The sequence below is a fragment of the Scomber scombrus genome, chromosome 12 (genome assembly GCF_963691925.1).
Source record: "Scomber scombrus chromosome 12, fScoSco1.1, whole genome shotgun sequence".
Lineage (NCBI taxonomy): Eukaryota > Metazoa > Chordata > Actinopteri > Scombriformes > Scombridae > Scomber > Scomber scombrus.
This window is the reverse complement of record NC_084981.1, coordinates 2,803,004-2,818,608: the sequence shown is the minus strand read 5'-3', so window position 1 is coordinate 2,818,608 and position 15,605 is coordinate 2,803,004. Positions and strand designations below refer to the sequence as shown.

The window sequence follows — 15,605 nt, the reverse complement described above, 5'->3', positions numbered from 1 at the left end:
GTAGATTAAAGTGCTTCATAGTTGATTGACAAGCTGATAATAAGACAGAAGAAGTGTAGACCGAAAACAACATGAAGAAAAAGTAATAAAAAAGATTTAGTATCTATAATAAAAATCTGAAATAAAATAAGAGAAAAATAAAAAAAAGAAGAGAAAAGAAAAGAAAATAAGAGAAAAAGTTTAATAAAAGCTAGACTAAAAACTAAGATTAAAACAAACAAACAAAACATAAAACAATGTTTTGGACTCTAGTGATGACTATGAAGATGACAAGATGAGACTTTTCCGTTCATTATACAGATTGGTGAACCTGGAACCGCAAGGCAAAGTGAGCGACTGACCCAAGGGCCCCCAAAGTCAAAGATTCACTGTATGTCAACTGGTTTTGGTGATGTGACTAATGGCAAATTTGTACCCTGTATACCCAGTTTTGGTGTCCATACAGCAGTGTTTTCTCTCTGCCTGTCCTCTCTCAGGAAAGTAAACTGAGCAATCCCACAAAGTTACAAAGATGTTTTGTCTGAGATAGTCGTGATGCGATCACTTTAGGCGGATTTGACAAAGGGCTATTTTGCCCCTGCAATTCAATAATTGGCCGACGTTTGACTTCATCCAGTCTGGAGGAGTAACTGGAATGTCTCCTGATCATTTCTCCTGAATAAGATGAGTTTTGTATGGCTGAATCACATGTCGACCGAGAAAAGAAGCAGACCAGAATAAGCTGTGCTCTACGGTGACGAGTGAAGGTCCGACATTCATCTGGGCCCACTTCTGTCTTATTTATGGCAGTTGGGGAAGAGCACAAGGAACATTCCTGACTGACCACCATTAATAACAGGAGGTTAAGGGTTTGACTTTCTGCAGCAAAAACAAATTATGCCATGGAAAGAGGTCAGCGCTTTATCCTTGACAAGTTGTGTCTTTTGAAGTCACTCTTGAAGTGTGTATCATGTGTGACACAACACAGAACATGTCAGTGTTTTCAGGGCTTTTAAGTCTTCCCACGACATTAAAAGAAAAGCCTGTTATGGTTAGGATCAGGGGGGAGGGGGGACTGAACTGACAACCTGAAAGAACACTTTATGCATGAGGACTAAATGGCTCCTGTGGCCGAACAAGCACAAAATCAGGTTCATTGTTAATTCATGTTGTAGCTCTGACAGCATCACTGGTTTGTAATGAAGCAGTGGAGGAGGGATCTGTTTGAAATTCATTACCATTACAAGAGAAACAACAAGGAAGTCACCTAAGAAAAGACAAAAGTTGAAACCAGTACAGTCATCCATGATGTTAGAATCACAGATTGAGATCCACTAGATCAGTAACACTGCTCAAGGGTAGAAATAAGTCTACAGTCATTGGGTCAACAACTCGTACGTAGTAATATGTGGACAGGGACTCTAGACAGCCAAAACTGGAATGTACAGGTTCTAAAACTCATAAAAATCCCACTGACATCTGTAATAATGCAAATTACTAACTATTCCACCCTGGAACATACGGTGTGTTCCAACTGTACTCAGAAGTTGGAATTTCTGAGTTCCCAGTAGGGCTGGGTATCGGTACTGAAATACATCTATAATTAGTAGTATGGAAACATCTTCCGTCAAAATAACTGCAATTGCACCAAGAGCTAGAAAATATGACTATTTGTGTGGACTTGCTCACAGCCAATCAACATAAATGTTCTTTGATTTAATGTAACATGTGATTGGCTCAATGCCACATCAGCTACAACCTGTCTGTGGTGGTGAAGTCGTAGTGAATTTGAGTTAGCGTGCTTAAATCAGTCGTACACACAGCACTGGCCAACTTCTATCTGTGGACATGTTGCTATGGTGTTTGTATGCATACAGCGAAATGTGGCTAACCTGGGTAGAACTGGTTTTGAGACTTCTAAACTGGAACGATTCAAACTCGTTCCCAGCTCCGACTTCAAACTTCCGAGGTTAACGGAATGCAGCCATAACCTTATTTAACAGTATGTCATATGGTTCACTCAATAAACCTACAAGACAAGGACAGTCATTTATTTAATGTTCTATATTGATGTAGATTTACTACTGTGTGTCTGTTCTCAGTGGTCTTTAACAAACACCATTTCTCATTAGTCCTACACAATTGTGAATTAACTTCAGCAGCTACACTAAAGAGGCCGGTCATGGCGAAGAGCAGATTGACAGTGAGGGTCAACACAAATGTTACAACTGAAGAGATAAAAAAAAATGACAGCATTGCTGCAGCAGATGTAGGATTCAGCTCTCTATTGTCATGTTTTTCTGTGTGAACATCGAAATGAATGAAGTGGTAAAATATCAGTATTAAAGGCAACCAAAAAAAGCAAACAGGGTTTTTTATTCCTTAAAATAATCTTTTCAAAATCTATGTAGTGTCCTCTCCACTGAGCTATAACTGTTATAAGAAATAATAAAAAAAACACATCTGCCCCTACTGCAAAAAAAACACTTACTCACCTAAATACACACCTCTCAGAGGATGAGATAAACATTCTAACTACTCATTCATTTTCTCTTTAGGAAGAGGTGTATAAACTACCTCCTTGTTCGTTCCATTCTGTATATATTCCGTAGTGTCAGCATCTGGTTGGGGTAGGGGGTCGGGGTCGTTGGATGACATGGACTGTCAAAGTCAAAGAACCAGAGGAATGTCCCCTATTGGTCATTGTCCAGAAGGTTTCCTGTCCCTGTATAAACAAAAAGGAGTCTCTCCACCCACAAGTCTTCTACACTGATATGGACATGGTGCTCATGACGACACTAAACGTACCACCTCAAGTTTAGTGTTCTTTTTAATTGGCAAATGTGAGTCAGACTGCTGTGGATGAAGACGATACACCTCCTGTAGTATAAAATACAGGTGACACGGGTGCCTACTGTTCCTCTCCAGAGAACACGAGTAAGTCTTTCCCTCTCCAGACTCCCAGCAGATGGGCACGGCACTGGAGAGGAGGCTGTTTACTTCTTAAATAACAAGCTGGCGAGACACTGCAAATAAGAAAGTGATCTGGGCTGGTGGGTCCGGGCCAAGACGTATAATCCATTTCAAATCTGTTTCTCTTCCACTCTCAGACGCGGTGCTCCTGCCAGCCGGACGGTATAATAACAGTCTTCTCATGACTCGGCAGTGGAGGGTCCAGACACTGGGCCTCATTCATGAAATGCATGTTTGTACTGATTTGATCTCAACTTACGCATTTTGCACAAAAACTTATTACAGGATTTATCATCAGTTTTTTGTATCATGAAATGTTTGGATGGAACTTGTGTTGTGCTCTAAACCATAAGATTAACAGTAAAGGGATTGACGGAACAAAGAGTCAGTAATTATGTGTGTGTGTGTGTGTGTGTGTGTCACTGTACTTGTACAGTGATTCAAACTCTACTATAATTCCAAAAAAATCTGGCACTGCTGTTTCCTGATGACAATCTTGGAGGTTCAGAGTGATTTCTGAGTCCTCAGCAGAGACCAATTTTTTAGGGTGTGATCCCGTCTTAATTAGTGTGTGGGAAGTGTTAGAAACCAGAATTGGAAAAGTAAATACATTTATATAAATGCACCACAGTGACATCCAGACTCATTTTGGAAATGTTTTGCATATGTCGTCTGGTGTGGCTGACAGTAACAGTACACAGTTAAATGTGCAGTTGGCTGGGCGTTCCTATGGAAGCATGTTAAATAATGCTTTGACCTATCACTGGGCTGCACAGTGAGTATCAGGCTGTGCTGTCATAAATCTACAGGGCCTCATGACAGGTGACAGCATTCTCTAGCCTCGACCTGACGTACCTTAAGGCTGCTTTTAAATCTTATTATTACCTAAGCAGAGCACATCTAACATTTAAAGAGAAGTGGCAAATTCAATTTATTCTAATTTTCCAATTAAACCGACACTATCAGCGGATTTGCACTCATTTTTCACACAGATTTCAATATCAGTTTTATTTTTTAATGATTCCTTTGTTCCTTTTTTATTTGTATGTGCCTCAAACAGCGATGATCATCACTGCCTCCAGCTCTCAGTAGACCCTTTTCAAGGCAGAACATTTTGGCTGTGTCTGAAATCACTGCCTTATTCACTCATTCACTGCTCCCTGTATAATAAACACTACATAGTTCACTCAATAGTGAGCAGCTAATCAGGATTTCCTCAGACACTAGTCAGACACTAACTAATCATTAAAATGTGAAAGTTTGTCTGAAGCAAAATCAGATGTGAGCATTTTTAATTTATTATTTTATAATGTACTAAGACTATGTGTTGTAATTGTATGTAAGATGGTTTAAATATTTTCTTTTCCTTTAATCGTTATTGGTTTTTGTATGTAATATTGATATCAGTCTTTTAAAAGCTTCGTTAGGAACCAGCAATAGCTTTAATCTCTATATGCTGAGCATCAGTTACTGCAGCTCGTTTGTAACAAGCTCAACTTGTTCTATGTTCATTTGTATTGTCTCCTAAAAAAAAAAACTAAATTCCATGGACACTCCTTGTTTTTCATTCCATGGTGGAATATTTGAGGGTAAAATATAGTGGATATATTTACACACTCAGCATTCAGACACTCAAATAAAATGGTGGAGGGTAAATGTAGTGCACTAAATAGTAAATAGGGAGTGATTTCGGGAAAGCACAAGTGTAATTAATATCATTAACGATGGCTCCGTTCCAATAATCGTCCCAGTAAGTGAGCGTGCTCAGTTAACAGAGAGTCCCTACAGACATCCACCACTGGGCAGACCTTATGTTTCACACCACGTTTCTCTGCTACGCTGCCTCGAGGACATTTTCTACTGCATCCTCCCATTGGAACCATTACCTCCACATAATACACTGAAAGCATCTCATTTTGACACTGATGAGGTTGAAAATACATATTCACATGCATATGATGAATAATCACAGACTCATGAGGTGAATGTGTCTTTATATGGACAGCAGCATCACTGACATTTCCAAGAAGTAGATTACTCTTCCTTGACAAGGGCAAAGTGAATAGATGGTAATGTTCTGACAGAGGACATTAAAAATAGATTAGTGCCTTTAATTCTTCATTTGTATTAATTAGCTTCGTGGCTTATCTTGATGAACCAAATTTCACTAAATTAAGAAAAAGGAAAAAACAAACAAAGGGAACTTCTGAAGTAGGAGTAGAGTGTCGACTTTTACCGGAGCCTTATGTTTCTGTGTTAGACTGGAGCTGCTGTATAATATGAAGAAGGTGTAGTGTTGTAACAGTTTACACTTACGCTTTGTGCACCGCTGCGATCCCTGAGCTTTACTCCACCCGTGACAGCACTGCCCTCCACAGACATTCACCCTACAAACACAAAACAAGCACAGAGACATGAAACTCAATAACAGAAGAGAGGAACACACTCTCTCTCTCTCTCTCTCTCTCCCTCTTTCCTCTCCTGCTGCCATCAGTGTATCAAAATGAAGAGTTGAGGTGTCTGTGTTGAACATATAAACACTCTTTCACCTTTAAACTTACATACTGTTCATATTTTCATAGAGCAAACAGAGTGTGTTCCATTTGTTTATAGGGGGACAAAAAGACATTTACAATCATCATTTTATAGTCCAGGAGAACATTTTATAGGATATGAAGGATACATCAACATGTTTGAATGCTGATTTTTTTTTACACTTGTACATTTGCATATATAAAAATGTGTATCAGCTGCACAAACCTTTAAAAAAAAAGAATTTTTGTATACTGTAGGTCACATAAGGAAAAGTCCAGCTAAAAGAAATGTGTATATGATGTTTTTACAGCTACAGCAAACCATTGCATAATAACCTACAAATAATTCATAAATATATATTTCAAAGTCAAAGTTAATGCGTTAATAACGAATGTGTTAATAAAGCATTATGTTAGCATTGTGTTTGACCCTTGTCCCCGCCTGTAGTTTGGAAATAAGGAAGCGATGCAGCAGAAACATTTAGCCTAACAACCAGAAATGGAGAAATGAGTTTTATGAACATAATTCAGCTCATAAGCTCTGCTAGATGTTCTATCCACTAGACCAGAGTTATTTACATTACAGAGTACGTCAAGTCTCAAATAGCAGTCGCTGGCCAAGCAGCTGATACAGAAAGACCTCCTGCTGGGCAAAGGTGTGTGTTTGTTTGTAACTAGTTCCTAATTTTTGGAGCATGCAGTATTTCATTGTTCTGGATTGTTTCAATAATAATAAACATACATTTGTATAAAGCATATGTATCCACTCCTACGTTAATAAGAGTATTAAAAACATAACAAATATATTTTTATAAGTACATTTAGAAGAAAATAAAAAAAATGTGCGATTAATCGCAAGTTAACTCATGACAATCATACGATAAAAGTTTTTTCAATTTTTGATCGATTGACAACCCTTATACATATATATATATATACACCAATATTAGGGAGTAAAACTATTCCGATATCGATATATACACATTTTTTTAACAATGATCCATCAAGTGTGGTTATCACTTGTCACAAAGATATGTAATGAAGACATATTTTAAAGTTTAGGATATATCTGTCAGGTTATAACTGTAGTATAATAAAGCATCTAGGGGTTACCCTGGTAACACATACTGATCAAATGTGTTCAAGCCCACAAGGAAAAATGTATCCTTCAAATCTGAATCATGTTGCCAGTCAGTTATCTCAAGTTGGACGTCCACTACCAGATCAGAAGCTTTGGTCAGGATTTCTTTGTGCTGAGTTTTACTCATTTTCTCTGTTCTCTCCCCCTGTGTGCATTTATTGGTTTGATCTACCAGTATATATATGTTTCTCTCATGTATCATTCTGCTGGGTCTGTTAATTGACTTAACATGGGGTTTTTTTTCTTAGCCTTGTTCTTAGTAGAATTATGTTTTGTTGACCTGATAAATAACCTTTTTTTTTTTTTTTTGGAAAAAAAAAACAGATTTCTAAATGTGAACCGGTGTTAGATTGTTCCTTGACTGCTTCGTTGTTGTCTGTGAGGTTCAGGAGGTTTGAGAGTTGCAATTCATCATCTAAATATTCACCATACTTAACTGATTTTAGAACAAATCTGCCGGCCGGGTGTTTTCCAGACTTGGATGATGTTGTTGTTGTCACAAACACAGAGCTCATGAGATGTGGTCTTGGGGCCTTGTGATACTAAATGTGCTCGGGACAGCAGGAATCTTCTATAATAGTCCAGTGGCTGAGGTGAAGTGTTTACTGTGGGAAGGTTTGTTTGCCTTTTAAAGAGCCAATATGAATTTCACTAAGTTAAGTTTTACTAGAAAACTGTGGTTTTGGAGAATGTCCACAGAGACCTGAGAGAGCCAAGCTGTCTGAAGCGAGACTAATCTGAGAACTCACATCACTGCAGCAGAGAGAGGCTGAGATGATGATGATGATGATGATGATGATGATGAGTCACACTTGTATCTCGATGAGGTAAACACACTAAATGAAGCAGAATTCTGCAACAGTATAGAAACAGACTGATACCACTGTCATACAGTAGACATGCACATGTTCAACCTGTGTGTATCTTTTTATATGAGAGAGATGGACAGGTGGGGTCAGGCTAATCTCTGGTGGTCACTGTAGCAGAACCTCCAGTCAACAGTGCATCACTTGAGTTAAACCACTGAATTCATCTGGATTTCTATCTGTCACAAAGGGTTAACAGCATATATACCTATGGTGTAGATAGTGATTTAAAGTTAGTGTTATAGTCACCATGGCATCAGGTGGCTTGTGGTGTTATATGTGATCTGGCTTTAATGGTGCTTTGATTGGACAGCAGCCAACCAAATTTAGTGAACCAAAACTGTTTTAACACAGACTCCAAAGGAAGAAATCAGCATTGTTTCTACTTATTGATTGACAGATTTTAATGGGCGAGTGGATTCTGCCTGCAGATAAACTACAAAACTCATAGACACACTACACATTAGGGCAGTTGGAACAAATTTCGGTATTGGAATATATTTCGTACGGTAAATAAACTGATAATCGAATGCCGAAATGACTATTGGAATGTGTATTTTATATAAATCTGTTGGCTAACGTTAGCAAGTCTCGTCCTCTTCGTCTTAACCTCCCTACATGTGAAAATGAAATGCTTTTGTCATGTCTGAACAATAAAGTTTTGTGAGTTGACTCATTCAGAGTGCTAACGTAACATCTCAACAGAAATGGCAGAAATTGAAGGAAACAGGAAACAATGAGTAGATGAATGTGTTAAGATTAAAAATGCTCATTAAAGTTGACAACGTTATTCATTTTTTGCCTAAGCTTAGTTATTACTTAGCAGCTAGCTGAAAGCTTTAGCATGTTTATGGTAATGTTGGGACGCCCTCTAGTGGACAGAGTGTAAAATAACCACGTTGACAACACATAAGCCTGTGTATAAGTACAATGTTAATATTAATAATAGACTAAATCTGAGCATTAACATTTTTTATATAATTTGAATTTTAAAAATAATGAATGAAATTCAAATGGGTTTATAAAGAAAGACTGACAGCCCTACTACACCACACATCCTATTATAGAAGTCATTACATTATTTTACTCATTACTCAGCAGCAAAAGTAATGCATTACATTATTTGCTACTTTATTTTTGTTCCAAAGTTGCCTTTAAGCAGCTCGGAATAACTGTGAGTAACATTTCATCTGTGTTAGCTGACTGCAGAGACAAACCTGCATTAATCCTGATGTACTGACTACCTATAAAATTCTTTACATTACTCATTACTTTAAAAAGTGATGACATCACTGTTACATATTACAAAGTGAGTAAAGTGATGATGCTTTCAAAAACACTTTATATGTAATAGTAGCTGCGTAATGAAGCTGAAAGTTAGTGTCCAATCAGCTCTCCAACAAATCAAAACAATCCACTAACAGTAGAGATGATGGCTTGTATCACTGCTCTTTAAAACATGTGATCTAAATATTCATCAAACCACAAATACTCTCTACAGACCATTATTTTATGACATTTTATTAAGTAGTCAGAAAACAAATCAACCAACAGAATTAAACAAAAATGCCATGACCATCACTGAAATGTCCAATCAAAGGACAATAAAAAAAACTATGACAGTATCAACATGTTACTTTATCTCTCATAACTCCAATCATGGCACATGATATGGTTACTGGTGACTGGCTGTGTAGAGATGACCAGAGACAATGTTTGCTTTAACCTCATTTCATTAGTCAGCATATTCATCTGAAAAGAACAAACCAAAAAATAATAATTTAATTTATTTATTGTTGCTCATTATTGTTATTTAATGTTATTCAAGTATAGTCAATATTTTCTATGAGTTTTATTTTATTTTTATATATGTATTTATTTTACTTTATTTTATTCCTCTGTCTTCTGCTGGGTGGGCTGTATTGTCAATAATGTCAATATTTTTTTGAGTTTTATATTCATTTATTTATTTATTCATGTGTTTATTTTACTTTATTTTATTTTTTTCTGTCTTCTGCTGGGTGGGCTGTAGGGCTGTGTGTGTGTGTGTGTGTGGGGGGGGGGGGGGGGGGTACTGTATGTTGTTCTGTCTGTTTAAGCTCAATAAAAAGTGTTTAAAAATACATAATAGTTATAAAGTTGTGACACTCCACAATATTTCAAATGAATCTATGATAATTTAATTCAATGTATCTTATTTAATTTATTTGTCATAATGCTATTGTGTATTAATGATTATATTATACTATATTATATTATACTATATTATATGATATTATATTATACTATATTGTATTATATTATATTCTTTCACATAGACTGACACAGACTGGTCACGTTTCAACCAATCACTGTAGACAAACAGTAGAAGGTCCACTCATGTCACATAAACGTGTAAATGTGTAACAAAAGCCTGTTTTATTACACAGTTAGCAGTTTTAGTCTCACTGTCCTTCTGTTTCCTTCACTCTGTATTTTTCTCACTCACTCTCTTTATCTTCTTTCTCTCTATCCCTATTTCCTTTCTCTTTCTCTCTCTCTCTCCTTTCTGGGAGTTTGTTATAAATGAACTGCTCACCAGCGCCAGAAGTTAGAAGAGTTATGAAGGAGGATCAGCTAAAACACATTCACCTGTTAACACAGTGCTGCTCTGACCTGCGTCACGCTGTCAGTCTGAAGTGACTCAGTCCCAGTGAAGAAGAAGAAGAAGAGTGTTTCTCACAGGTTCAGGATTTGTTTGGTTTTTTTGCAGTAGAGGGGGGGAGGGGTTGTTCATGTGCTGGTGAGAAGCTCCCACACTTGAGAGTCAGCTGTGACGCAGGTCTGCCATCAAGTCCTGCCTGCTGTTTATTCTACAACTTCAGGTGGATGTTTCAAAGCTATTACACAAGAAAGAAAGAAAGAAAGAAAGAAAGAAAGAAAGAAAGAAAGAAAGAAAGAAAGAAAGAAAGAAAGAAAGAAAGAAAGAAAGAAAGAAAGAAAGAAAGAAAGAAAGAAAGAAAGAAAGAACGAGTGGTTGAACTCAATGTCAGCTAGGATTTGCTGACACTGAGTTAAACCCTAACAAGGGCTCCCATCCCATCCCTTGATGTATTGTGTCATTTGCTTTCAGTGGGACTGACAGCCAATCACAGCTGAACTCTCCTCATTAATCACATCAAAACGCTGTGATTGGTCAGCTGGACCACACACAGCCTGCTAGACTCTTAGTATTCTACAGGTGGTTTTCCCTCTTCTCCTTGACTCCTTTAGACTGAAACTGTGTTTGTGAGCCTATCACAGATATACAGCTATCAGTGTTTAGGCTGTCCCATATGTGCTGATTTATTTTTTTAAAGTTATATAGGCCTCATTTTATGTACAGTTAATCCGTTTTCCTAATTCAGTTTAATATATACGTATTAAATTCCCAGTGAAGTTTACTGTTTTAGTGCACTGATGTCATTTTATAAAAATTAAGTGTATTCTGAAACTGTGAAATATCATGCTTCAATTGCATATCTTGTGTTTATGTATATATAACATTATCAGCCAAATAAATCGATTGTTTTTAAATTTCCTAATATCAGATCGGCATCGCCCCCAAAAATCCAATCTGGGTCAGGCTCTAGTTTGTATGAATTTAAACACATGCAGTCTTATAGGTAACAGGTCCAGCCTGCATTCAAATAAGGACTAAACTAACCTCATGTAATAGCAGTTTCAAACACACAGTGAATCAGCTGCTTCACACACTGCTCAGTAACTTAGTTCATTAGATGTACTACTGTATCTCTCCTTCTTTCCACCCATATGAAAGTATAACAGTGAGTACAAAGCCAAACTTAAACTACTGATAGCTGCAGGAGAGATGAACATGTTCTGATGAATAAACGGGTCCATTGAAATGTCACTTCCCTGTGTGGACTGAGCTGTGGGTGTTCTTTGTTGACTATCCTAATTACCCCGTACTGTAACTAATGGCCTTTCAATGGTTGACTGCTGCGTCTAATTTAGCGTGACCAGCAGCATTTTATACATTCATGTAGATCTGGTCTGCAATGGACCAGAACCTGGTTTAACTTTCTGTTCAGGACTTTTTCTGACAATACCATAAAAATAAGACCTGCACCCTTTTAAATAGGCTACATAGTATATCCTTATCTACAGTGAGGGAAATGATATTTTCTATTTCAGTTTCTTGATAAATGTCTCTTATATAAACACAATAATAATGTAACTTCATAACATCTCTGACTGGTAAACGTCCAACTTTTTTAAGACTCCACACCCACAGTTTGTAACACCCTGATGTCATCGAGACATTGTGAAACGCTTTCCACAGGCTGAGCACAACTCTGAGAGATGAGTAGACTGACCTGAAAACACCACTGTATGTATTTGTGTTAGTGGTGAGACAAACAGCTTGTGTAATCCTCATTGCGTAGCTTGAAGTGTGTGCAGTGACGTACGTTTGAGGAGCATGTTTGGGGCCAACTTCAAAAATTTGTGCTCTGAAATGCAGTATCAGTTCTGCTTCTTGTTCGCTGTGGGAGCTCTGATTGCTAACTAGTCTTTACATTACACTGTTGTGTAAGTGTATCACATGCATGATTTAGACATTCAGAGGTTCACGTAAAGCAAACTGTACCAAGCAGGTATTGATAACATTGATTTTAAAAAAAGGTGCTGCACATCCACACAGGTGTTTCCACTTATTTAGACTCATTAGACCTCTGCTCAGGTTGAAGTTGGGTAACTTATGGGAACAGTTCAATAGAACAGAGCCATCATTATATAGCAGCTATACCAGCAGATGCAACACAAAGTGGCATTCACTCATCCACTCGACATAGTTGGGTCTGAAAGCTTGGTGACAAGGGGGGGGGGGCCCCGATTATTAATTTGAGTTAATTTGACCTTTGAAATCAAAAGTAGGATGTTTGTACTTGTATGTTTTTCTCTCACCACTCCGCCTACTTGCATGCATCTGAAGGAAAAAAAAAACATCATTTCAGAGTTGTTTTCCAATGTTCTGAGATGATGGAGAGACAACAGAACTGGAAATTCCTCCCGCTTCCCTGATGTCACCAGCGTGGCAACTTATTGCCTTCCTCATGAGTTTAACAATGGACACATCATGGACAGAAGAACTACAGTTTTACACACATGACAGATTCAAACCTCCCACATCAATAACTGAATGACACCTCTTTCCTGCTGTAGTAAGATAAACAACCAGCTACAACCTCATGTTCACCACAACAAGCCATCCTACGAGCTGGATAAATAACAGTGTTCTCTATGTACTGCTAGCTGTGAGATAAGTGCACAGGGATCATCTAAAAAGTGCAACACAAACACAGTTTCCTCATCAGGAGTTTTGCAGGTTAGATAACTCAAGCTATTGTTGTAAAGTACCTGTCTGCCATCTAGCTGCTCTTCTTTTTGGTTATGTGTTTAACAGTTTGTTTCCAATTGACTGGTAAAATCATTTATTATTACATTTTCAATATATATATTTTTTTTTAATTTGACCATATGGTGGTACATTCCAAAAAGAAAATATGGTGGTTATACCACACTTGATAGCATGTAGCTTATCTTTTTAGAGAAGAATTTGTTGTCAGGACATAAGTAATAAGTACAAGTTATCTGTTTAAATCCAGACTCCATATTCTAACAATGGCAGAGCTGTCAGTGCTTTAAAAAAAACAAGCGCAAATTGAATTAAACTGATTTTAAATATCAAATTCAAATCAACTTGTGGATTTGGAAAAGTGTAACACCTCTATGCTAACACGGTGACTACTGACAGGGCTAGTTTGTGAACTGTTGTAGCTGGCAAGCTAGGCGCTAACTCATTAGCCAGCCTGGACATGCTAGCACTCAGTCACAGTAGCTTCTCTCTATTCTCTCTGGCATTTCATTCTCCACTGCACTTCATTTCATTCAAAAAACAAAGTTAGTGAGGAGGGAAAAGAAAGTTCTCCAAACTAACAAACTTGCTAAGGGTCAGCTAACAAACTCATTAGCCTCTGAGCTTAGCCCAGACACTCATGGGAACATATATATTCACAGTTCATTCTAAATTTATATTTTTTAGCATAAACTCCTGCCTCTTAACTTTTATTAATGTTGTTGTTATGTGAAACACTTTCTAGCAGGATAAAGGAGGTTAAATAACAGCTAACAAAGCTAATACGCTATGGCTGCTTTCTCAATGTTGGACTCTCTATCCTTTAAACTGGCAGCTTCATAGAGGTCAACAGCAACTTCAACTAAATTGAATTTCACAAAAAAAAAAAAAAAAGTGCAGCTACAAATATTCTGATCAATTCCATTAAACACATTAAAGTCAGTGTGAAAGTTGACTGTTTTAAACCGTGCTATGTCCAGGTTGTGTGCTGGTAAAAGAGCTGCTCAGGTTGAAGTTGGGTGGAGCTGTGATAGAATTACAGGGAATCACCAAACTCTTGAGCCAATAAGGATGATAAAACTAACTTCTCCTCTCTAACAGGTGCAGGACACTAACAGGGAGCTGTCAATCAAACAGTCTACACACACACACACACACACACACACACACACACACACACACACACACACACACACACACACACACACACACACACACACACACACACACACACACACACATCAGAGGAGGTCTAATTAACTAAATAAGTGAATGTGTGAAGGGCCTTTACACTGATTTGATTTATTGTGTGATTTTGCACGTTATAGTAACACTGCACCTAAACTAGTCACACTGTATAGCAGTGATTTACAAATATTCAGTCACACTTTACTTTGAGTCTTAGAAGTACTGGCTTCACCCTCACTAAATACTGTTGAAAGCAGTCAGATTCCTCTGAGACAAAGCCAGGAGATGAAATACACAGTAGTGGCTCCTAGGAATACAGTCTCTACTCTTTGTGACTGTCTTCTATCTTATGAGTTAAGAATAACTGCACTTAGCATCAACCTAACAAGATTAGACATTATCATTAATTAAATCCAACACAAACATTAGTTCATTTAACAGGTCAGACACTTTTTGACCAACTAGTGCAAACAACTCAAATCAACACTGTCAACTCCAATTAAGTGCTGCTGAAAGTAAGCACCTGGTAACAATGGGACATTTTGTGTGCTTGAGTACACTGAAGGGGAGACAAACCCAAACACTAAATTAAATCTGAGCCATTAAGATAAATGAGGATATACAAGTGTAAACTAGTGTATCATTCAACTGTTTTACACAAGTGTGATTTTAAAGTTCCCAAAAAGTTTTGAAAGTGAAAAGTTTAGAGCCTGTTAGTGATAATAGCTGACATGAAGTCATTAGGTTCATTCTCATTTTCCCACTAGTCTAACAGTTAGGTTCCTCCCTCCTGACACTTGTCCAGAGTTTTCTTACCCAGACAGCTTCATCAGCTGCTTGTGCTCCTGTCCGCTGTGCCTGAGGACCGGCTGCTGCTGCTGACTCAACTGCGGGGCTGAAGCTGCTTGGTTCCCCATCCTGCGGGTCCGGACCTGGCCGCCGAAGTTAGCGGTGAGCTCCACGTTGTAAGTGTGAGGCTGCCCCGCCGAGCCGTGACGCGTCGAGATGGAGCTGACTCTCACCCCGCCGTCCGCTCCCACCGACCCCGGCCGCGACCCCGGCCCCGGGCCGGGCTGCAGCACGTACAGCCTCCTGAAGCCGCTCTGGCTCTGCTGCTGCTCCGCTGACACACACACCGGAGAGAGAAACACACCGAAGCAAAGTAAGAGGCCCCATCTAATCCAAGCCATATCCACACACCGAAGACGAGCCAATACGACGTTTAACAGAAAAAAAGAAAAAAAAAAGTTTGAGGGGGAAAAAAAGAGGTTTGGCTCAGTGAAAAAAAAATCCTTTCAGTTCTTTAGACAGACTTTAGTATTCCTGAGCATATTCCTGTGTGTGTCGACCTCCAACCCGGTATGGGAATGCACTTGAAGACGCTTACCCAAAAGAAAAACGTAAGCTTAACTTTGAAAAGTTTGAAATGAAATAAGGCATGTAACGTTCAATGTTCCTCTGCTGCCCGCTCTGTCTCCTTCTAGCACGGAGGGTCTCCTTGCTGCTGCGGCTTCCTGTGAGCAGGA

At 38.3% G+C, this 15,605-nt stretch overlaps 1 protein-coding gene across 1 annotated transcript in view; it reads right to left on the bottom strand.

The window, feature by feature from the left end:
* Window positions 1-15,269, bottom strand: part of ltbp1 (latent transforming growth factor beta binding protein 1) — a 137,180-nt gene extending 121,911 nt beyond the window's left edge. The window contains exons 1-2 of the mRNA XM_062429856.1: window positions 14,896-15,269; window positions 5,269-5,339 (exon numbers count right to left, since the gene is read on the bottom strand). Of these exons, the coding sequence (XP_062285840.1) occupies window positions 5,269-5,339; window positions 14,896-15,269 (445 nt within the window). The remainder of the gene's footprint in view (window positions 1-5,268; window positions 5,340-14,895) is intronic.
* Window positions 15,270-15,605: the final 336 nt, after the last annotated feature.